The 25,049-nt window shown below is 48.3% G+C and overlaps 1 protein-coding gene across 2 annotated transcripts in view; it reads left to right on the forward strand.

The window, feature by feature from the left end:
• Positions 1-25,049, forward strand: part of LOC119967581 — a 98,965-nt gene that overhangs the window by 12,197 nt on the left and 61,719 nt on the right. For both annotated transcript variants that reach the window (XM_038800294.1, XM_038800295.1), the window contains exons 4-5: positions 10,811-10,921; positions 18,901-19,077. In XM_038800294.1, coding sequence (XP_038656222.1) covers positions 10,811-10,921; positions 18,901-19,077 — 288 coding nt within the window. The remainder of the gene's footprint in view (positions 1-10,810; positions 10,922-18,900; positions 19,078-25,049) is intronic.

Genomic DNA, 25,049 nt, shown 5'->3' on the forward strand with positions numbered 1-25,049 from the left:
TCCACATCCTTCCTATAATGTGGTGACCAGAACTGCACGCAGTACTCCCAGGTGTGGCCGCACCAGAGTTATGTACAGCTGCAGCATGACCTTGTGGTTCCGAAACTCAATCCCCCTGCTTATAAAGGCTAGCACACCATATGCCTTCTTAACAGCCCTATTAACCTGGGTGGCAACTTTCAGGGATTTATGTACCTGGATGCCGAGATCTCTCTGTTCATCTACACTACCAAGAATCTTGCCATTAGCCCAGTACTCTGCATTCCTGTTACTCCTTCCAAAGTGAACCACCTCACACTTTTCCGCATTAAACTCCATCTGCCACCTCTCAGCCCAGCTCTGCAGCTTATCTATGTCCCTCTGTATCCTATAACATCCTTCAGCACTATCCACAACTCCACAGACCTTCGTGTCATCTGCAAATTTACTAACCCATCCTTCTACACCCTCTTCCAGGTCATTTATAAAAATGACAAACAGCAGTGGCCCCAAAACAGATCCTTGCGGTACACCACTAGTAACTGAACTCCAGGATGAACATTTGCCATCACCACCACCCTCTGTCTTCTTTCAGCTAGCCAATTACTGATCCAAACCGCTAAATCACCTTCAATTCCATACTTCCTTATTTTCTGCAATAGCCTACCGTGGGGAACCTTATCAAACGCCTTACTGAAATCCATATACACCACATCAACAGCTTTACCCTGATCCACCTGTTTGGTCACCTTCTCAAAAAACTCAATAAGGTTTGTGAGACATGACCTACCCTTCACAAAACCGTGTTGAGTATCGCTAATCAACTTGTTCTTTTCAAGATGATTATAAACCCTATCTCTTATAACCTTTTCCAACATTTTACCCACAACCGAAGTAAGGCTCACAGGTCTATAATTACCAGGGTTGTCTCTACTCCCCTTCTTGAACAGGGGACAACATTTGCTATCCTCCAGTCTTCCGGCACTATTCCTGTCGACAAAGACGACATAAAGATCAAGGACAAAGGCTCTGCAATCTCCTCCCTGGCTTCCCAGAGAATCCTAGGATAAATCCCATCTGGCCCAGGGGACTTATCTATTTTGACATTTTCTAAAATTGCTAACACCTCCTCCTTTTGAACCTCAATTCCATCTAGCCTGGTCGACTGAACCTGAGTGTTCTCCTCGACAACATTGGCTTTCTCCAGTGTAAACACTGACGAAAAATACCCATTTAATGCTTCCCCTACCTCCTCTGATTCCACACACAACTTTCCACTACTATCCTTGATTGGCCCTAATCTTACTCGAGTCATTCTTTTGTTCCTGATATACCTATAGAAAGCCTTAGGGTTTTCCTTGATCCTATCCGCCACGACTTTTCGTGTCCTCTCCTCGCTCTTCTTAACTCTCCCTTTAGGTCCTTCCTGGCTAACTTGTAACTCTCAAGTGCCCTAACTGAGCCTTCATGTCTCATCCTAACATAAGCCTTCTTCTTCCTCTTGACAAGTGCTTCAACTTCCTTAGTAAACCACGGCTCCCTTGCTCGACAACTTCCTCCCTGCCTGACAGGTACATACTTATCAAGGACACGCAGTAGCTGTTCCTTGAAAAAGCTCCACATTTCGATTGTACCCATCCCCTGCAGTTTCCTTCCCCATCCTATACCTCCTAAATCTTGCCGAATAGCATCATAATTGCCTTTCCCCCAGCTATAATTCTTGCCTTGCGGTATATACCTATCCCTGCCCATTGCTAAAGTAAACATAACCGAGTTGTGATCACTATCACCAAAGTGCTCACCTACATCTAAATCTAACACCTGGCCGGGTTCATTACCCAGTACCAAATCCAATGTGGCCTCGCCCCTTGTTGGCCTGTCTACATACTGTGTCAGAAAACCCTCCTGCACACACTGCACAAAAACTGACCCATCTATAGTACTCGAATTATAGTATTTCCAGTCAATATTTGGAAAGTTAAAGTCCCCCATAACAACTACCCTGTTACTCTCGCTCCTGTCAAGAATCATCTTTGCAATCCTTTCCTCTACATCTCTGGGACTATTCGGAGGTCTATAGACAACTCCCAACAGGGTGACCTCTCCTCTACTGTTCCTAACCTCGGCCCATACTGCCTCAGTAGACGAGTCCTCAAGCGTCCTTTCTAACCGCCGTAATACTTTCCTTGATTAACAATGCCACACCCCCCCCTCTTTTACCATCTCTCTGTTCTTACAGAAACATCTAAATCCTGGAACCTGCAACAACCATTCCTGTCCCTGCTCTACCCATGTCTCCGAAATCGCCACAACGATGTAACTTAACATTGTATTAATTTAAGTTGTTAATATGTTGTGTTGTTCATTGAGGAGGGGCGAACGTTTATGATTGCTATCATTATTGTTATTGTTGGTATTTTATTGTGGTTCGATGTTGTTGTATAAATTCAACATTTTTCTATAAAAATTATTTTTTTTTAAAAAGTTTGTGTAGGGCCTCCCAGCTCCTGGCCACCTGGACTCCCAGGTACCTAAACCTCCTCTCTGCCATTTTAGTGGGAGCCTACCAATCACCTCCTCCTGGTCCCCCAGGTGCACAACGAACAGCTCGCTCTTCCCTGAGAATCTTCATCACCTCCGGCATTCCCCCCACTGGGTCCGCCACTTGTAGCAATAAGTCATCCGCATAAAGCGACACTCGGTGCTCCTCCCCACCCCGCACCAGTCCCCTCCAGTTCCTCGACTCCCTCAACGCCATGGCCAGGGGTTCGATCGCCAACGCAAAGAGCAAGGGGGACAAGGGACACCCCGTCTCGTCCCTCGGTATAACCGAAAGTACTCCGATCTCCTCCTATTCATGGCCACGCTCGCCATCGGGGCCTCATATAACAACCTCACCCATCTGACAAACCCCTCCCCAAACCCAAACCTTTCCAGCACCTCCCACAAGTACCCCCACTCAACCCTATCAAAGGCCTTCTCCGCGTCTATCTGTCTGTCTTTCTGTCTATCTGTCTGTCTGTGCGGAGTCTGCACATCCTCCCCGTGTGTGCATCGGTTTCCTCCGGGTGCTCCGGTTTCCTCCCACAGTCCAAAGATGTGCAGGTTAGGTGGATTGGCCATGATAAATTGCCCTTAGTGTCCAAAATTGCCCTTAATGTTGGGTGGGGTTACTGGGTTATGGGGATAGGGTGGTGGTGTTGACTCTTTCCAGGAGCCGGTGCAGACTCGATGGGCCGAATGGCCTCCTTCTGCACTGTAAATTCTATGTCTATGTCTATGTCTAGCGCCACCACTATCTCCGCTTCCCCCGCTACCGCCAGCATCATAATGACATTCAAGAGCCTCCGTATGTTGGTGTTCAGCTGCCTACCCTTCACGAACCCCGTCTGGTCCTCGTGGATGACCCACGGCACACAGTCCTCTATCCTTGTGGCCAAGATCTTCGCCAACAGCTTGGCATCTACATTTAACAGCGAGATCGGCCTGTGTGATCCACACTGCAGGGGGTCCTTGTCCCGTTTAAGGATCAATGAAATCAGCGCCCGGGACATAGTACTTGTGGGAGGTGCTGGAAAGGTTTGGGTTTGGGGAGGGGTTTGTCAGATGGGTGAGGTTGTTATATGAGGCCCCGATGGCGAGCGTGGCCATGAATAGGAGGAGATCGGAGTACTTTCGGTTATACCGAGGGATGAGACGGGGTGTCCCTTGTCCCCCTTGCTCTTTGCGTTGGCGATCGAACCCCTGGCCATGGCGTTGAGGGAGTCGAGGAACTGGAGGGGACTGGTGCGGGGTGGGGAGGAGCACCGAGTGTCGCTTTATGCGGATGACTTATTGCTACAAGTGGCGGACCCAGTGGGGGGAATGCCGGAGGTGATGAAGATTCTCAGGGAAGAGCGAGCTGTTCGTCGTGCACCTGGGGGACCAGGAGGAGGTGATTGGTAGGCTCCCACTAAAATGGGCAGAGAGGAGCTTTAGGTACCTGGGAGTCCAGGTGCCCCCCCCCTCCCCTTTTGCCTCGTTAAAGGTCCTAACCAACAGGGGACCCAGCAGGTCTGCGTATATTTTATAAAATTCGACCGGGAACCCATCCGGCCCCGGCGCCTTCCCCGACTGCATGCTCCCAATCCTTTTGACCAGCTCCTCCAGCTCAATCGGTGCCCCCAGTCTCTCCACCTGCCCCTCCTCCACCTTCGGGAATCTCAGCCGGTCCAAAAAGCACCCCATTCCCACCCCCCCCCCCCCCACCCCTCCGCTGGGGGTTCAGACCGATACAATTCCCCGTAAAAGTCCCTGAAGACCCCATTGATGTCTGCCCCCCCTTTCCCACCACATTCCCTCCCCTATCCTTAACTTCACCAATCTCCCTGGCCGCATCCCGCTTACGGAGCTGATGCGCCAGCATCCTACTCGCCTTCTTCCCATATTCATAAACCGCTCCCTGTGCCTTCCTCCACCGAGCTTCCGCCTTTCTGGTGGTCAGTAAGTCAAACTTGGCCTGAAGACTACGCCGCTCCCCCAGCAATCCCTCCTCCGGAGCCTCCGCGTATCTCCTGTCCACCCTCACCAACTCCCCCACCAGCCTCTCCCTCTCTCTGCTCTCTCCTCTTCCTATGGGCTCAGATGGAAATCAACTCCACTCTAATCACCGCCTTCAATGCCTCCCAGACCGTCCCCACTCTAACCTCCGACATTATCATTGGCCTCCAGGTACCTCTTGATACACCCTCGAACCCGTCCGCCCACCTCCTCATCTGCCAGCAGCCCCACCTCCAAGCGCCAGAGCGGGCGCTGGTCTCTCTCCTCCCCCAGCTCGAGGTCCACCCAGTGCGGGGCATGATCTGAAATGATTATCGCCGAATATTCGGCATCCTCCACCCTCGAAACCAGCCCCTGCTCAGAATTTTAAAAATCGATCCGGGAATAGGCCTTATGCACATGGGAGAAGAATTAAAATTCCCTGGCCCTCCGCCTCGCAAACCTCCATGGATCCACCCCTCCCATCTGGTCCATAAACCCCCTCAGCACCTTAGCCACCGCAGGCCTCCTACCGTCCTGGACTTGGATCGATCCAATGGGGGATCCAGCACTGTATTGAAGCCCCCCCTCCCCTCATTATCAGGCCCCCCCGTCACCAGATCTGGAATGCGGCCCAACATGCGCCGCATAAAACTCGCATCGTCCCAGTTCGGGGCACATACGTTCACCAGCACTACCCGCTCCCCCTGCAGTTTGCCGCTCACCATGACATACCTCCCACCGCTGTCAGCCACCACATTTGACGCCTCAAACAACACCCTCTTTCCCACCAGGATCGCCACCCCCCGATTTTTTGCATCCAGCCCCGAATGAAATACTTGGCCTACCCATTCCTTCCTCTGTCTAACCTGGTCCGCCACCTTCAGGTGCATCTCCTGGAGCATGGCCACGTCCGCCTCAGCCTAAACACACAGGCCCGTTTGACCGGCCCATTCAGTCCCCTCACATTCCAAGTTATCAGCTGGATCAGAGGGCTCCCTGCCCCCCTTCCCCGCCGACTAGCCATAACCCTTCCCCTGCCCGCCACTGGCCAGCGCCCCCGCTCGGCCCGTTCCCCACGGCGGCAAACCCCCATCCTGACCCCCCTGCATACTCCAGCTCCTTCCTGGCCATTCCAGCAGCAACCCGGTACCCCCCCCCCCCCCACCACCCCCCCAAGCTAGGATCCCTCCTAGCCGCGTTACTCCCTCCATAATACTCCCGTAAGTCAGCTGACTCCTGCTGACCCTGGCAACTCCCACCACTCCTCCGACCCCTCCCAGCGTGGGGCTATCCGTCCTCCCCAGTGCCCACCAGCAGGCTCTCCTCCTCCCCCCCCCCGCTCTCACGCGGGAAAAAAAGAAAAAAAAAGCCCGCGCTTCTCAGCTCCAACCCCGCCCCCATCCACCCTCAGCGCTTTCCATCTGTCCGACCCCGCCCCTTCTAAGGCAGCTCCCATTGTTGGCCCAAGCCCCTCGCGGGGCCCCAGCCCCCTTCCCACCATCAGCTCCCCACACTACAAATCTACCCCCCACCTCGAGCCCATCCACCGAACCCACGCAAAAAGACAGTGCCCACCCGCCCTGAAAACAACACAGAACCAGCATTTAACAGAAAGCCCCCCCCCTCAGAAAATAACACAGTTACATACAGACCCCCGCACCCAACCCTCAGTTTGAGTCCAACTTCTCGGTCTGCACAAAGGCCCACGCCTCCTCCGGAGACTCGAAGTAAAAGTGTCGGTCCTTGTAGGTGACCCACAGACGCGCCGGCTGCAACATGCCAAACTTCACACTCTGTCTGTGGAGCACCGCCTTCGTCCGGTTGTACCCGGCCCTCCGCTTAGCCACCTCCGCACTCCAGACCTGGTAGATCCGCACCACCGCGTTCTCCCACCTGCTACTCCGCTCCTTCTTGGCCCACCTAAGCACGCACTCCCGTTCAAGAACCGGTGGAACCACACCAGCACCGCCCGTGGCGGCTCATTCGGCTTGGGCCTCCTGGCCAGTATTCTGTGGGCCCCCTCCAGCTCCAGGGCCCCCTGGAAGGACCCAGCTCCCAACAGCGAATTCAGCAGGACAACCACGTAGGCTCCCAAGTCCGACCCCTCCAGGAGGCCCAGGATCCGCAAATATTTCTGCCTCGACCGGTTCTCCATCTCCTCGAACCGCTCCTTCCACTTTTTGTGGAGCGCCTCATGCACCTCCACCTTTACCGTGAGGGCTGAGGCCTCATCCTCTCTTTCAGAGGCCTGCTGTCGGATCTCCCGGATTGCCACCCCCTGGGCTGTCTGAGCCTCCAGCAGCTTGTCGATGGAAGCCTTCAACGGCTCTAGCAGCTCCACTTTGAGCTCCCGAAAGCAGCGCTGGAGAGTCTCCTGCTGCTCCTGCGCCCACTACCTCCATTCCTCTAGGTCTCCGCCAGCCGCCATCTTATGCTTCTTCCCTCGCTTTTTCTTTGGCGCTGCCACCGCTCTCTTGCTTACCCCACTCCTCGTCCAGGCCATATACCGATGGGGAACTGCTGCTGACTCCTTCCCACGTCGGGAATCGTCAAAAAAGTGCCGCTGGGGGCCCTAAAAGAGCCCAAAGGTCCGTTCCTGGCGGGAGCTGCCGAACGTGCGGCTTAGCTCCGCATAGCCGCAACTGGAAGCCGCCCTCATCTCCATCTTAAATGGGAGACCCCTTATTTTGGTCCCCTAGTTCTAGTCTCTTCCACAAAGGGAAACATCCCCTCAGCATCCCCCTTGCCAAGTCCCCTCAGGATCTTATGTGTGGTCAATAAGGTCACCTGTCATTCTTCTAAACTCCAATGGACACAGGCTGCCCAACCTTTCCTTGTAAAATAAGCCCCTCATCCTAAGAGTAAGTTGAGTGACCTTCCTCTGAACTTTTTCTAGTGCAGTTATTTAAAAAAAATCTTTTTATTGGCATTTTCAAAAATTTTAAACAGTTATGTGCATTGCTGGACATGTTCATTCACTGTACAATACAGAAAAATCCTTTAAGTTCTCTTATATACAGTCTGTCGCCATCTGGCTCGGCTTGTGGTTCTCCCCCAGCTCGCTACTCCCTGCCCCTCCCCCCAACCCCCCTGTGTCCCCCCCAGTCGGTTTTGGGGTTGGTGTGTTCCCCCCCCCCCCCCCCTCTTCTCCCCTCCCCCTCTTTCTTTTCTTCCTCCGTCAACTTTGGCTGTGTTTCCCCTGTGATTGGGGCGGGGGGGAGGGACCCTCAAACAGGTTTTGGAACAGGCCGACAAACTGCCCCAATGCATTTAGGAAGCCTTCCTCTGACCCTCGGATGTACTTAATCTTCTCCAGGTGGAGAAATTCTGAGAGGTCAGTGAGCCAGTCTGCAGCTTTGGGTGGTGCTGCTGATTGCCAGCCGAGCAGGATTCTCCGGCATGCGATTAGGGAAGCGAAAGCTAGGACGCTGGCTCCCTTCCCCATGTGTAGCTCTGGCTGCTCCAATACCCTGAAGAGTGCCACTATTGGACATGGCTTCACCCTCACCCCCACAACCCTGGACATTGCCTCGGAGAAAGCTGTCCAGAACCCAGCAAGCTTGGGGCAAGCCCAAAACATGTGGGTGTGGTTGGCTGGGCCTCTCTGGCACTGTTCACATTTGTCCTCCATCTCCGGGAAGAACCAGCTCATTCAGGTTCTGGTCAGATTTGCTCTGTGCATTAGTTTGAACTGCAGGAGGCTGAGCCTTGCGCAGGAGGAGGTGGAGTTGACCCTGCTCAGTGCTTCACTCCAGAGTTCCCAACCCACTTCTGTCCCCAGTTCATCCTCCCACTTCCATCTGGTCTCGTCTAGTGATGTTTGGATTCTGTCCAGTAGCTGTCCATGCATTTTCCTACAGAATCCCCTTCTTTGCTGTCCATATTTATCAGGTCCACTAATAGTGTAGTCTCTGGGGCCCTGGAGTACCCTACTGTCTCTTGTCTCTTTGCAGAGGAAGTGCTTTATTTGCAGGTGTCTAATTTCCTGTCCTGTCGGCAGTTCCCATTCCTCTATCAGTTCGTTCAGTGTCGCCGTCTATGCCCTACTTAAAAGTCCCTGCCGGTCAATGTGCTCCCGTCCCGTCTCCATTTCCTAAAGGTAGTGTCTAGCATAGTTGGGGGGAATTTGTGATTGCCGCAGATGAGAGCCATGGAGGACATCCTAGTCAGCCCGAAGTGCTGTCTTAATTGGGCCCACGTTTACAGTGTGGCCGCTACCACTGGGCTGGATGTGTATTTTGCCGAGGGGGCTGGGAATACAATTGTAGCCAAGACCCGGAGGGTCATCCTCTTGCAGGAGGTTTCCTCCATCTGTACCCACTCTGAAATGGGTTGGTTTACCCATCCCCTCACTTTTTCCGACATTGCTGCCCAGGTTTGGAAATGCCAGGCCATCTTTGATTTTCCTCCTTTGGAGTGTTGGTTTGGGAATTCCTGGGTTCTTACCCCCCCCCCCCCCCCCCCCCCCCTCCCCCCCCCAACACAAATGCCATGATTAAGCTGTCTGCATTTTGGAAGAAGGTCTCGGGGATGAAGATCGGGATGGATTTGAACAGGAAGAGGAACCTTGGCAGCACGTTCTTTTTGATCATCTGCACTCTCCCTGCCAGGGAGAGTGGCAGTGCGTCCCACCTCTGTAGGTCCTTTTTGACTTCCTCCACCAGTCTGTTCAGGTACCACTTGTGGATCACTGGGATGTCTCACTTTTGCCCAGGTTGAGTTTGTAACCCGAGAAGGTTCCGAACTGTTTCAGGATCTGCATGAATGTCTTCAGTCTTCCTGTGGCTTCGAGACATACAGGAGTGGACAAATTCATATTTTCAACATTACAGGCCATTTACCACATTTTGCCCACTCACCAAACCTATCCCTATCTGTTTTCAGATATATTTATGTCATCAACAAATTTAGCAACCATACCTTTGGCCCCATCAGCCAAGTCACTGATATTGATTGTCAGTTAATTATTTCATTAATTATAAACCTTTACTGCAATGAAAGCGATAATAGTGATATGGGTTGAGTGAATGATTGGTGATTTTTTATAATTTCTAATAGTGCTGCATAACTATGATTAATGTAGATTTATACCAGCTGACCTCCGATGGCATTGCTCACAGGTGGTCTGGTGCACAATTGTGGTGCTTAGCTGACCCAGGCCAATCGTACATGGAAGCAACTTGTTTCAGCATGAAAAAGTTCTTCAGCACCAATCAGAGACCTTCCTGTACATTATTGAAACTTTAGACAAATCTAAAAAAGCTTTAAAAAAAATACATTCTATTGTGCCCGCAACCAGAACATGTAATCTAGCAATTAACCTGTAAGTGGTTTATGATTCTTCTAAGTAGCATTACTGGTGGAAGGAGATGGTTGGGGAGTGTTGCTATTTAACATCATGTGTGAGGTTAAGGTGAGGCATATGCTGGAAGGGTAGCATCTCAAGGTGGCAACAATGACATAGTCTACCTGCTCTGAAGGTTGTTAGGTGCACACTCAATCCCATTGGAAATGTACACATGCATTTCAGAAACTAGTTTCCACTTTTAGGAGACTGCGTAATGCCTCAAATCAGGCGCTAAAGAACCTCCCTGCTGTATCTAATGTGTATAAATACAAATTAAACGTCATGCATAAGAAAAGACTGAAAGAAGGTGTATGGTGTAAAGCTTCAATGCTTCCTTCGGACCCCAGTGTTTTCACAAAATCAGAAATATTGTGGTGCAGCGGAATCTGAAATAAAAACAGAAAATGCTGGAAATTTCAGTAGCTCTGGCAGAACCTGTGGAGAGAGAAACAGAGTTAACGTTTCAGGTCAATGGCTTTTCAGAGAACTAGACTCAGTGACACTCAGTTTCATGACCCCCATCTCCACGGTCATTTTAACCCTGGTCCAATTATTTCCCGCCTTCCAGTTCTCTTCAGCTTGAAGATTACATTTGTTTTCTAAATTCCTTAAGTGTAACACGTTAGGAGAATATCTCGTTTTATTAAATGATTCGTGCCATTCCAATGAAGTTTAAGTTTCCCAAGCAAATTGCAACATTTCAGAATTATTTGGCAAAATCAAATCTCTTGTCCAAAGAGTGGAATGATTTTTTTTTGATCACCAGCCTTCTCCTTCCCATTGCAGAGCAAGTCAGACCACTTACAGGAGTGACTCACTGCAATAAACCTGAGAATGTCTTTGGCATATAAGAAATTGAAATTGAATTCCTTTTAGCAATTATAAAATCTGAGAACAGTTTTGTTCCAGTTCACAGCAGTAAGTGACATATGTAATCAAATGCACTCGCTTGTTATTTTCCAGTTTACAGTCAGAAGGATAAAAATATCCTCGAAGAGCTCCACAAAGTTTGGCTTATACAACAATAAAGTTAAAAACATATATGACCTGATGAAATGTTCAACTCCGGAAATTGTGAGTACTAACAAATAGATTTAGCTGTAACATTTGTAGGCCAGTGCCATGCCATAGAATAGGTTAAAGCTAAACCGAGTGAATATTAACAGATTGCAAGATTAAAAATAGTGTGCATCACAAATTACAGGAATTATGTTATGAAAATTACCTTTTTTTCTGTTGTGAGTTTGTTATTTTGACAGTGCTTTCATGCTGTAACCTAACAACATCAGCTGGGGCGTGGTGTAGGACTGGTGCTGACACAAAAGAACATAGTATTTCAGTGGTCTCCCAAGCATGAGCAGGAGTGGTAAGCATTGCGTACCTCACTGACGACAGCCCCAGTGCTCGCATTCTTTGACCTGGCGAGAAAGACAAAGATTTTGACCGGTGCCCCTCAGGACGGCCTTGGAGCGGTGTTGCTGCAGCAGGATGCAGACGATAGCTGGCTGCCGGTGGAATACGCGTCCAGAGTGATGTCTGAAATGGAGCGCAGATACGCGCAAATTGAACAAGAATGCCTTGGGTTAGTCAGGGGTTTGGAAAAATTCCATGATGATGTGTATGGGCTTCCGACTTTTCTGGTGGAGACTGACCACAGGCCACTTGTAACCATTGTGCAGAAGAATCCAGCGGATGATGCTAAAGATCCAGCGCTACTATTGTGACCTTCTCTATACACATGGCAAGCACTTTGCTGTCGCTGACACACTTTCACGAGCCACGGGCAACAAGGATGTACTTCTGGTTGATGAGGATGTGCAACGATAGGGGCTGGTTTAGCACAGGGCTAACGAGTTGGCTTTTAAAGCAGACCAAGGCAGGCCAGCAGCACGGTTCAATTCCCGTACCAGCCTCCCCGAACAGGCGCCGAAATGTGGCGACTAGGGGCTTTTCACAGTAACTTCAGTTGAAGCCTACTTGTGACAATAAGCAATTTTCATTTCATTTTCATTTTCACTACAAGTCAATCGCTGTGTCGTTTCCAGTCTCCGATGAGAAGTCACGCCTAATAAAGGCAGAAACAGCCACGGACGGAGTCCAACAGAAAGCAATCAAGTGTTTCCAAGAGGGATGGCTAAAGGGTTCCTGCTCGGGTTACTACAATGTGCAGTCAGAATTGAGTGAGGGAGGGCAGCACAGTGGCGCAGTGGGTTAGCCCTGCAGCCTCACGGCACCGAAGTCCCAGGTTCCATCTGAATGTGGAGTTTGCACATTCTCCCCGTGTTTGCGTGGGTTTCGCCCCCACAGCCCAAAGATGTGCCCCTTAATTGGAAAAAATGAATTGGTACACTAAATTTATAAAAAGAAAAAAAAAGAATTGAGTGAGGGAAATGGCTTTCTTCTGCGACAGCACAGGATTGTGATTCCGCACTCCTTGAGGCTGCTCATGCTTAAGAAGCTCCACGTAGGGCACCTGGGCACTGAGAAGTACAAGCGCAGAGCCAGGGATACAATTTATTGGCCAGGGATCACCCATGACATTGCAAGCATGGTCGACCACTGTGATGCGTGTGAGAAATTCCACTTGAAATCATCACAGGTCCGTGGCAGAAAGTGGACATCGATCTTTTCCACTTCAATGGGAAAGACCACCTTGTAGTTATTGACTACTTCTCAAATTATCCGGAGGTAGCACAGTTGGCAAACTCGACTGCCTAGTGTGTCATACAACATGCTCAAGTGATTTTTGCCCGGCATGGCATACCAAGCATTGTTATGTCCGACAATGGTCCCTGTTTCAAAAATTATGAGTGGATTGAATTTGCCCATCCCTATGATTTTAGGAACATCATCTCAAGTCCTCTATATCCCCAGTCAAATGGGCGGTATAGTGGCTCAGTGGTTAGCACTGCTGCCGATGGCGCTGAGGACCCAGGTTCGATCCCGGCCCCGCGTCACTGTCTGTGTGAAGTTTGCACATTCTCCCCGGGTCTGCGTGGGTTTCACCACCACAACCCAAAGACGTGCAGGGTAGGTGGATTGGCCACGCTAAATTGCCCCTTAATTGGAAAAAAAGTAATTGGGTACTGTAAATTTTTCGAAAGAAAAACAACATTTATCCCCAGTCAAACGGGAAGGCAGAAAAGGGTGTGCACATTGTAAAACAGCTGCTAAAAAAAGCCATTGATAGCCAGGAATACATCTATCTGGCGCTTCTAAGCTCTCGTTTGGCGCCACCTGTGAATGGACTATCACCAGCACAGCTGCTAATGACCAGACAGCAGCAAATGACCCTGCCTTCCATTGCAACGCACCCTGTGGATCAAGGACTGGAGTTATATGAAAAGAGCAGGCAGAAAGAATTCTATGAGTTCAGACTCGAGGATGCCAATGGAAATGGATGGGCAAGGCTCGCAAAGATATTGCAACAGGCAGGTCCACATTCGTTTTTGGTTCTTATTGAGGATGGTTCAGTCTTGTGAAGGAACTTAAGAGTGCTGTTAAAATTGCAACGTCTTTTTGTGTTGAGTCCAGCAGAAGAGCTGGTATGCAATCCCAAAACACTTGAAGAGGACACAGACCGCCCACCAGAGCCAGCAATCAGAGAAGGATCCCCAGCAGTGAATATAGAACATGCAGGAACACCAACAACAAATGAAGGTGGAACATGATCACAGATTCAGCCATCACCCAAGAGATTAATCAGATTATGTTGCAAACCTGACAGACTGAACTTGTAATAAACTGTGTACAATATATGTTTAAAGTTATCATGCTTATCAGGTTGTTTAAATAACAGTCACATTTGTAAATATTAATACTTCCAAAGGAAGGGGGATGTGGTGATATGCATGTACACATCAATGTATATAGTTGTCTATCAGTGCAGATAGTTATTGGTATGACTTCCAAACAGCAGGTGGCGTTAGAGATATATCACGTGACTCAAGACACCCACCAGTTGGTAGTAAGTCATACAAGCAGATAGTCGCACCTAGTGTAGCTCCAGGAGAATTCACCAAATTCATTCAAGAGCCATAATGTGTTATAGTTCATTAGTTATCTTTCCATATGTTAATAAATCATCTTCCTAGTTAAACAACTATATGTTCTGTGTGCATCATTACAACGGTTAGAGCACAGAACATAACATAATGTGGGACTTTTGCAATGCACTGAAGACTCAATAGCAGAGGTGGTCATTAACACCAACACTTCTCCATTGAAATCACACTGCTTCAGTAATGGTGAACAGGTTCAGTCAAGGAGATGGTTACATTTGGAAATGTTTACATTGAAAAAGTTCTTGATCACATTTTGTTAATGTTCATTCTACTTTTGTTCAGTGACACCCACTGTTTCTTGTTCCTCCATTTCCACTCCAAAGTCGTGAATATGTTGTTGCAACACAAATCCATATCTATCTTTCCCACAGCTCCATGGGTGCATTCAGCAAACTTAAAACTAAGGCCGCAGTCAGGTGCATTTAGCAAGGTATTTCTTGGCGGCTGAAGTGCTGAGAAGCAGCCCGCAGCAGCACTTTGCCATGTTTTTTGGCCTTGGGAGTTTCTCTCCGCCAAGGCTGCAGTTGTCCTTGCAATAACCCTCCCGGGTGTATCCAACCTCAACTCGCCAAAAGGAGCGGCTGCTCTCAGATCAGGACACCATTTTGATCGACAGCCCTGATCTTTCCCCACCCCAACTTTCAGGCCTGGCCGCCCTGCTTTGCTGACCACCCCCCCCCCCCCCCCTTCACACCCCATCTACCCTTGCCGAGGCCCCTCACCCCATCTCTAAGTGGCAAGGTCTCACCTTGCTCGACCACTGGGAGTGCCAACCTGGCTCCTGTGCACCCAGGCACAGCCAGCCTGACACCTTGGCAGTGCCCATAGCAATGCCACCTGGGTACCTGAGCAGTGCCAGGATGGCACTGCCCTGGTGCCTTGTGGCACTGACAGGGTACCAGGGTGTAAGTGTCAAGATGCCCAGGTGCCATCAGGAGTGGCAGGGTACCAATGGCCGGTGAAACCCCCCTGAGGTACGTTCTGCCTGGCCCACATTTGTGTGGACCAGTACTAAACGACGCCCTGACGAGGTCTCAAGGGCAGGGCCTTTGAGTCCAGGGTGTTGGATGAATCCAGCATCCGGGCATTTAAATTTGCAGATCTGGATCTCGCCTAGTAAGGGTGAGATTCAGATCACTTCGGACAAAGCGAGTCAGGTAACTAACAATCGTCAGAGTCCCCAGTGCGGAGCCACAGTTGGGGTTCTCGTGCGATTCATCCATTGTGCCCGGATCTGTTCCAGGTGCAACAGTCTCTGAATCACGTCCTGCGTTTCCAATTGGGGGTGGCACGGTAGCACAGTGGTTAGCACAGTTGCTTCACAGCTCCAGGGTCCCAGGTTTGATACTCGGCTTGGGTTACTGCCTGTGCAGTGTCTGTACGTTCTCTCCGTGTCACGTGGATTTCCTCTCGTTTCCTCCCACAGTCCAAAGATGTGCAGATGAGGTGGATTGGCCATGCTAAATTATCCTTAGGTATTTTAGATGGGGTTACTGCCTTATGGGGATGGGCTGGTGGTGTGGGCTTAAGTGGCCACATTTTCCAAGAGCCGGTGCAGACTCGATGGGCCGAATAGCCTCCGTCTGCACTGTAAATTCTATGATTCTATGAATTAAATTTCCTCCCTGCCACAGTACTGCTTTCCAAAGTTACAAATGGCATGCTATGTAAATGTGACAAAAAATATCTTTCCTCATCCTTCAAGACCTTTCTGCAGTCCTTTACAAAGTTGACCACACCATCTTCTTCCAAGGTCCCTCAGCCATCAGTCAACTGAGTGGGACTGCATGCAATTGGTTCCATTCTTACTTACCTCATTGCTGTCGGAGCATGACCGGCAGTGCTTTCACTTCCTGTTCCCAAGGATCTATCCCTGATGTCCCCAAGGATCTATCCTTGGTCCCTTTCTCATTTCTCATGCTGTTCCTTGGTGACATTATCCACAAACACAGCATCAATTTTCAACATCCGGCTCGACCTCACCGGCATCTCTCTTGACTCTTTACCCTTACTAAATTATCAGACTGCGTTTCTGACATCCAGCACTGGGTGAGCAGAACTTTTCTCCAGTGAAACATTGGAAAGATCAAAGTCATTGTCCACTCCTCGCTACAAACTCACACCCTAACTGCAGATTCTAACCGTTTCCCTGACAATGTCCTGAGGCTGAACCGGACGATCCACAACTTTGGTGTCATCACTAAGACACCAAACTCTTATAACTCATATAACTCTTAATATCGCCGGAACTCCGCTCCTGCTTCGTCTGCTGTTGAAAATCATTCATGCATTTGTAACCTCAAGTCTTAATTGTTCCATAGCACTCCTGGAAAACATTCCAGATTCTACCCACCGTAAACCTGTGGTTATTCAAAACTCCAAGGCCACACAGCTTTCCATCAATCCATCAATCTATTCACCGGCAGATCGGGGAGGTTACGGTTTTGCCACTGAACTAGCAATCCAGAGACCTCGGGTGATACTCTGAGGACCCAGGTATGAATCCAACATGGCAGACGGTAGAATTTGAATTCAATTTTTCAAAAACAGCAATTTCTGAACGCCCATGAAACCCATAAAAACCCATCTGGTTCATTCACGCCAAACAGTACAAGCAGAAAGTGATAGACAGAGCTAAAAAATCCCACAACCAACAGGTCAGATTTAAGCTGTGCCGTCCAACCACATCCAGTCATGAATATTGGTGAACAATTAGACAACTCACTGGAGGGGAAGGCTAGACAAATATCCTCATCCTGAATGATGGAGGAGCCTAGCACATCAGCAAAATAGAAGGCTGTAGCATTCGCAACAATTTTCAGCCTGATGTGTCGAGTGAATGTTCCATCTTGCATCCGAAGGTCTCCAACATCGCAGATAGCAGTCTTCAGCTAATTTGATTTAATTTACGTGATATCAAGAAACAGCTGAAGGCACTGGATACTGCAAAGGCTATGGGCCCTGACAATATTCCGGCAATAGTACTGTAGACTTGTGCTCCAGAACTTGCTGCATCCTTAGCCAAGCTGTTCCAGTGCAGCTACAACACTGACATCTACCCGGGAATGTAGAAAATTGGCCATGTGTGTCTTGTACAGAAAAGAGGGACAAATCAGTCTACTCTTAATCATCAGTAAAGTGATGGGAGGGGTCATCAACAGACACTTTCTTAGCAATAGTCTGCAATAACCTGCTCACTGGTGCTCAGTTTCTTATCCTTAATGCATTAGTTCCCATTAAACACCACTTTAAATAAACATGTAGCTCTCATTCCACTTCCACAAAAACAAGGAAAATTCATTCTGAATCCTTTTTCAATGACTACCTCAGTGGCAACTTTCATGATCTCTCTTGGTTGATTTTCAAAGTCTTCTGTTTGTGTAACTGTTCAGAACAACATTCTTTCTTTCTCCCTCACTAAGCTCTGCATAGCACCTCAAACAAAGGTTCTCACTGGGGTTTCTATGCTTGAACACATTATCGTTATCTTGGCTGCTTGATTTCCCACTCCTGTTTATACAAAAGAACAGAGCCATGCTATTGATATGCAACTAACCTCCCATTGACAGAAAAAGAGGCCACCAGGTTCTGTAATGGGCTAATAGCTGATCAGACAGGAGTGCCCCAAAGAACAATGGATCTGGGGCATCCTGTGTATTACCACTATGAGTTTAAGTTTGAATGGGACAATGTAACTCGGCCAGGTATGGGGGCATCCCTCTGAGTTGGCAGGTTCTTTTCTTCCCCTCAGTCTGTTTAACCCCTAAATTGCCTACTACGTTGGAGTCTCATTTCTAGACCCAATTTCCGAATATCTTCCTCGCGTTACGCCAGGCAATGACCATCTCCAACAAGAGAGAATCTTACCATCGCCCCTTGACATTCAACAGCATTGCCATCATTGAATCCCCTACTATCAACATCCTGGGAGTTACCATTGACCAGAAACTCAACTGGACTAGCCATATAAATACTGTGGCTACAAGAGCAGAGGCTAGGAATCCTGCAGCGAATAACTCACCTCCTGACTCCCCAAAGCCTGTCCACCATTTACAAGGCACAAGTCAGGAGTGTAATGGAATACTCTCCACTTGCCTGGATGAGTGCAGCTCCAACAATGCTCAAGAAGTTTGACACCCGCTTGACTGCCACCCCATCCACAAACATTCACTCCCTCCACCACTAACCACCCTGCCAGTAGCAGCAGTATGTACCATCTACAAAATGCACTGCAGGATCTCACCACGGTTCATTAGATAGTACCTTCTAAACCCACAACACATTTCTGGAAATGCTGGATCAGTGTAAATGTTACAGCCCCCACGGTGGTCACGGAGTGTGGACCATCAGGTTCTCTGTGCCCTCTGCTGAGTACGAACTTCCCCAGTAACAGGGCGGGGCTTCCCCTTAACAAGGGGAGCCTGTGTAGTTTAAAAACCCCGGCCAAAGTGAAGGGAGGGGAGGGGAGAAACCTTTGGGGAGTGGAGTAGTCTAGTTTACGTCTGTTAATAAACCCTGGGTGGGATTCTCCGCCGGCAGGATTCTCCATTCCACCGGCAGTGCAGCCACGCCTGGTGCTTTCCCGGCAGAGTGGGGTGGCCTTAATGGAAAATCCCATTGGCAGGTGGCAGAACGGAGAATCCCGTTGCTGACGAGGGTGCTGCCGAGGAACACCCGGCTGGCGGACTGGAGAATCCTGCCTCCAGTCTTTGCACCCTACCATCATTTCCTGGTGGTCACTGCACGGATTCGTCAGTAGACAATCTCATCGTGACGGCCTTTTCAAGGAGTAAAGTTAACAGTTGCATTGGTGCAGATTTTTACACCCTTCAACTCATCAGCACAGACTGTTGAATCAGTTAGTTAGAAAGGTGAACTTTATTCTGATTGCAAGGCATTACTGTCCATGGGTGGCATTATTTTCAATGTCTGTTCACGAGTCATTTATTATTAAAGTGAACATAATTTCTGCCCCATTTCTCCTTTCAGGAAAACAGTAAACCTGACCATAAACCTGCTGCTAGTTTACATATCCAGCCATTGCTCTCACTCGGAGCTCAGTTTCAAGATCTGTCAATTCCAGTGACCCATGCAGTTCAGTCTTGGGTTCAGGGTAAAGAACGTGAACCACAGAAAGAGGTGCTAATAGAGGAAATGCCTGTGCAGGTAAGGTGGAGTAAACTCTGTATATGTGTTGGGATTAGGGTCAGCTTCATGTACATGGGATTTGCTTTGTGGGAGTGATGGCAATCCAGGACAAGATAAAACATCCTGGTTGTTTCAAAGACTTCAGTGTTAAAACCACTTGCATTTTCTGTATACCTCCAGTTCATTCCCATCCCACAGAAAGGCTGTCCTGGTTTTAGACATTTACTGGGTGATAACAGAGTCAAAATTACATAACACACTTGTGTTGTTCTCTGCTTTGCTTTACCTGGATGGCTTGGATGCATAGTGTTGACCAAAGAACAACGAGCTTTGTTAATGAACACAACAAATTTATTAACACTACTAAATAAGATTTGTATGTATTCCCAAAGTATAAGGTTACTAAACTAAGCTATGCTATCTCTACCTACAGAACTCTCAAATACAACCGATCTATCTTATGCCTAACCATTTTCTACCCAGCATCCTAGAAGTCACATGAAATGTATATATATATATATATATATGACTGTTCTGTGGTTCCCTCTAGTGGTAAGAAGCATTATCGTTAACTGGTTAACTCTTTACATCACAGTCAATATACATATCATGCCAACACCTAGCTGCCAACTTGTCGCTGGAGTTTCTTCCATTACAATTTTCACAGGACCTCAATTTAGGCATCCAGTGCCTCTGCCAGAAACGGCTGGAGATCTCATTTATATCGGCAGATTGGATCAGGACCTCGGTGCCATTTTCATGCTCGTCTGCATTGCTACCACTCTCAACCCACTCACAAACACTGGCCGCTACAAGTCTAGACAATGAACCTTCGCTTCAGTTAGGGAAAGGTGAAAGTCGGTCTGCTCTTTATTTTTACTGTGGTCACTCACATGTTTTGAACCTTAACAGCGTCCAATATGTCCCCTCCTTGTTGGCAGGATTGGAAACATTTCCTTGCTGCTGTAAACTGCTGCCTCATTTCACTCCCCGACACTGTCACTCGTCCCCACTGAGTGCTGCACTCAACTGATTTCTGATCAGCTGCCCCATCAGATTCCCCACCCTCCCAATCATCCAGCTGCTGATGAACACTGTGATTAGTGCTGGCAGCTCACCTATTCAGTGTAAATGAGGCCTGACCACAAACATTGACTGGGTGAAGCAGATGGACCCACCCACAGCCCGCCCAATAGACACTGTGTGAAATTTGTCTTCATTACCATTTTAGTTCTGAACTTTGTGGTTTGAATCCAGCCGAGACTGATGGACTAAGAAGATTTTTACTCTGCCTCCTACCTGCCATTGGAACCTGAGTTTTCCTTGTGTTCATTTGTGTGCACATTTTGGTTGCCTCTCTGGGCCGGACCCATCACTTCTTTGTCCACTTTTCTCTCGCTTTGTTTAAACCTGCTTCTCTTTGCCCCTCCTGGACCCTTCTCTTTTTTTGTAATGCCATCTTTCATTTCTCCCTTTTCAGATACTTTGCCCACTCAATTCCTTACTTCAAACCAGTAGTACTCTGACCATTCTGCCTTTTGCCAATTTTGTCTCCTGAGATAAGCGCGTATATCAACCTTGCCTCCCTTGATGTACTCTGAAGGGCTCCAAACGGCGTTTGCTCCAGACACATTATGAGCAACAACCCCAATTGCACAATCCCACTATCTCACTGACATTCACACCCAGCGCATCCAATAGGGGGTTAATCTCATAAATCTCTTTCCCGTCCAAATCACCCATCCCACTGCTGACCCTGCGAATTATACCAGTGCTTCAGGCAAGGAGCTTGTCATCCATGAATGGAACAAAGAAAGCCGCCATAGTTCCCGAAGGTCATAGGCTGCATTCCCCTTTCAGAGAGACAGCTGACTAGTCGTGATTTAACCTGAGGATCACCACACCTCAGGCGCGGGAAGGTTGAGAAGGTAGGGCCTTCGTGGGTAACCTCAGCTGGTACAGGAATTGAACCTGTGCTGTTGGCGTCGCTCCGCGTCTCAAACCAGCAGTCCAGCCAACTGAGCTAAACAATCTCTATCAGCATCATGTATATATTATGGAAGGGCAGCACGGTGGCACAGTGGTTAGCATTACTGCCTACGGCGCTGAGGACCTGAGTTCGAATCCCGGCCCTGGGTCACTGTCCGTGTGGAGTTTGCACATTCTCCCCGTGTCTGCGTCGGTTTCACCCCCACAACCCAAAGATGTGCAGGATAGGTAGATTGGCCACTCTAAATTGCCCCTTAATTGGAAAAAATGATTGGGTATTCTAAATTTTTAAAAAAAGAATATATTATGGACAAATGCAAGAACATCATAGCCGTAACAAAATCCTGGCTGAGGGGTGATAACACGTTCCCTGAAGCCACCCCCACCCTCCCCACTGCATGGTTACACCTTCCACCACTTCCCTTTCCCTTCTGGGGCAAAATCTCTCCCTAACAGCACAGTGGATGTGCTTACACCTCAAGGACTGCAGCAGTTCGAGAAGGCAACTTACCACTACCTTCTGAAGGGCAACTAGGGATGGGCAATAAATGCCTAACCAGTGATGCCCACATCCCATAAATGAATTTTATAAAGCATTGCGGTGGTGGTGTGGTTCTTCTAACCAATCTCACCTTGGCTCTTACTCCTCTGGAACTTTTCCCTCTTCTGAGCATTTCACTTAGTCCCACCTTTTTCACCTCTCATTTAAAATCCTTATTTTTCTGATGCCCCAAGCACCATAACATTTTCTCACCATGATAGCTTCTCTGTGTTACTCTGTGAAGATCAACACCGATCAATTTGTTATTCTTGCTGATTTCAACCTCCATCTCAACTCACCATGCTCTCCTGAGTTCACTGCCCACTTATCCTCTCGTAATCTCCACTCCATCCAAGCTCTCCAACTCTGTTCACCGCCACACCCTTCACTTTGCCATCTCAGTGTGACTTCACTACCTCAATCATATCAAATACTGAAAGGTATCTCTGATCAATTCCTTGTATCAGTCTCCACAACATCCTTCTTCCATGTCCTAACGCTACCTCCTTTGCTTCCCTGGGAAAGACTGATCCTCAATTCACTTGCAACTGCACTTTCAAAATTCAATTGCCAGTCTTTGGCCGTTGATTCATCACAACATTTCTGCAGTTAACGAATGGCTCAACCTCAACCTCACCTGCACCTTTTACAGCTTAGTACACAACAAAACCATTGCTCTCTCTCACTCTGGACATTGCACACGGTACAACTATCATCTCAGCCTCTTTATATCCAAGGGATTCAGACTTAAATAGATATGTCCAACAAGCCATTCAGTATTTCTCATCTGCTGGACCATATAAAGTATGATCAGCTCCTGCTTTCATCTGCTAAAACTGCTCACCATTCCAGGATCATTGCCAAGTGCAAAGATAACCCCCAGCTTCTGTTCTCTACTGCAAAGTATCTTCTTGAACCCCTCTACCCTGTATCTCCCACCCTCATCACCAACAATAAGCATGAGGAATGAATGCATTTCTTTGTCACCAACGTTGAGAAGTCTGATCGGATGCTTCTGCTGCTCTCCTCCTTTTCCCAGCTCACCAACCCAAAGTTTCTTGAATGTTCTACTTTCCTTAGCTCTGAACTCTCATCTTTCTCTCCTATCTCCCCCTCATGCCCCCTCCAAGCTGGGAGCACAGATCAGGAAGCAATTCACTATCCTTCACCATGCAAATTTATGCATGGTGATTGCAGAGAGAATCCCACTATTGGGCCGCCATTTTGAGCGGGAGGCCCGATAACGAGATCCCGTGGCTGGCCACCCCCCTCGCATCACAAATCAGCCCTCTGCCCCAGATTTTCTGAGTCCTCCCCTTCTCCAAATACGGAGGAGCCCCAACCCGTTCCCCCCCCAAGACCCATAAGTAGGGAGACCACCACAAAGATCCCTTAAATAGGGAGCTAACCCACAGACCCCAGAAAAGAGACCCCTGTCAGGAATTCCCCCAGAAAAGCGAAAAACCTGTCCGGAAGCCCCCAAGAAAAGAAATCCCTTTCTGGAGGCTAGAGAACTGTCCAGACAGAGGCAGTGAAAAAATTACTGTTGTAATGTTTACCTGGGCAATACACCTGTTGGCTCAGACAGAGGAAGCACCTTGTGTCTATTCCTGGAAAGAGAAACCAGTGACCTGTATTTAAACCCCTCAGAACCTTAAACTGCAAGCCATTCATTAATTTCCCACACTAGTCTGTGATTGGCAGATTCAACACAAACACAGCTGTCAACCTTGCTTCATTCATATTCTTTCATGGTTGAGTAACTCTAACCACAATGTTTACAAACATCAACTACTTCAAAAAGAGTTAATCACCCCCTCCTCCTTCTGACCCTTCACCCTTGTGTGATTTTGAAGTGCTCAGCTGGAAATTGACAAATTTCTTTGAAGTGGTCTCTTTTCTTTATGGCTTCTTGATAGGACTCTCTTTTCTGGGGCCCCCTGACAGGGATGTCATTTCTGCGGGGGTCGGTGGAGGATCTACCTATTTAGGGGGTCTCTGTGGAGGTTCTCTTTATCTAGGGGGTTTGCTGGGGTGAGCATGTGGGGAGGAGGTGACCCACGGATGGACTTTAGGGGCAACTGCCCATGGTCCACGGCGAGGTCCACCATGTCAGGGCCACCCTGGGAAAAACTTGTAGTGATTATTGCCCAAGTGATCGCCGGCCCAGAGGGCTGGAGAATCATGAGGGCCCAAAAAATATGGTGCCCAGTCCCGCTAAGTGATTAAGTCATTAAGACCCATTTACATCCTCCCACTGACACGCAGGCACAAACCTCAATCCCACAGCCAGCAGAGGGCAGGAGCATCGGAAATGGATCAGCGCCCGGCGCCGATCCCATTCTTCACAACGCCCGATTTTACTGGTTTGTGATCAGTTTTGATCTTGAACTGTAGATCCAAGACGTAATCAGAATTTTTTTCACATGCCCAGGTCAAATCTTTCTCAATGACAGCAAGCACTGTTCAGTCTCAGTGAAGGGACTTGAGGCATGATTGACAGGTCTGGATCTGGAATAACAAGCTCTCAGTCCTGTTGCTAATGCATCTGCCGCTACAATAGTTAGTAGTTCAGCATCAGTGAGCTTGGATCTCCGAAGATTTCTACATCATTTTGATTCATTGCTGTTGAGGCTCGTGTCTGGTCTTGTCACAAAAGTTGTCTTAGACGATCATTTACTTGAGCTAGATAAGGTACGAATATTTCCAGTTGGTTGATAATATTCATAAACGTTTGTAGTTTGGTGATATTCCTGGCCAGTGGAAATTCTCTTCTAGCTTTTGTCTTCTGTGGGTCTTCAGTGCTTCCTGTTGCCTGTATTACTTTTAATATTACCCTTTTTTCATGTTCTTCCTTTGTTGACTCATGGATCAAAATGTTGTCCATGTGGTTGGCATATGACACATTCCATACCTTCAAGACATTGTTCTTTGGAAACTTTTCAGCATGGACATGATGCCAAAAGGCAGATGATAGAACCAGTAATGTCCCTGAAATGTGATGAAAGTGGTTGGAAGTTTTGACTCCTGATCCAGCAATAATTGCTGAATCACTGTTTGCGTCAAACTTGGTAAAGATTGCATTCTTCACAAGGGTTCTCATTCAGCATCGCCATTGGATGTATTTCTTGTTCCACCGCCATGTTCAGTTGTGTAAGGCAGGTCAATGCAGCTTCAGATAGAGCCATTTGATTTTGGAAGTGGTGATATACTGGAGCACCACCTGGTTGGTTTAGTGACGAGTGAAATAACCTGTTGTTGAAGCATCATCTCAATCTCACTCCTTATTTGATTTTAAAAGTGAAATGTGAGACCTTCCTGGCGGTAAATGGACACATGGGTATGCATCCATCTTGAGAGTGATGTGTACAGTTTTCAATTTTCTAAAGCCTCTGAAGAGTTTCGAAAATTCCCTTCTGTAATGTTCTCTATGTTCACGGATGGCGATGTCTTTGCGGTT

Source organism: Scyliorhinus canicula, chromosome 6 (assembly GCF_902713615.1).
Source record: "Scyliorhinus canicula chromosome 6, sScyCan1.1, whole genome shotgun sequence".
Lineage (NCBI taxonomy): Eukaryota > Metazoa > Chordata > Chondrichthyes > Carcharhiniformes > Scyliorhinidae > Scyliorhinus > Scyliorhinus canicula.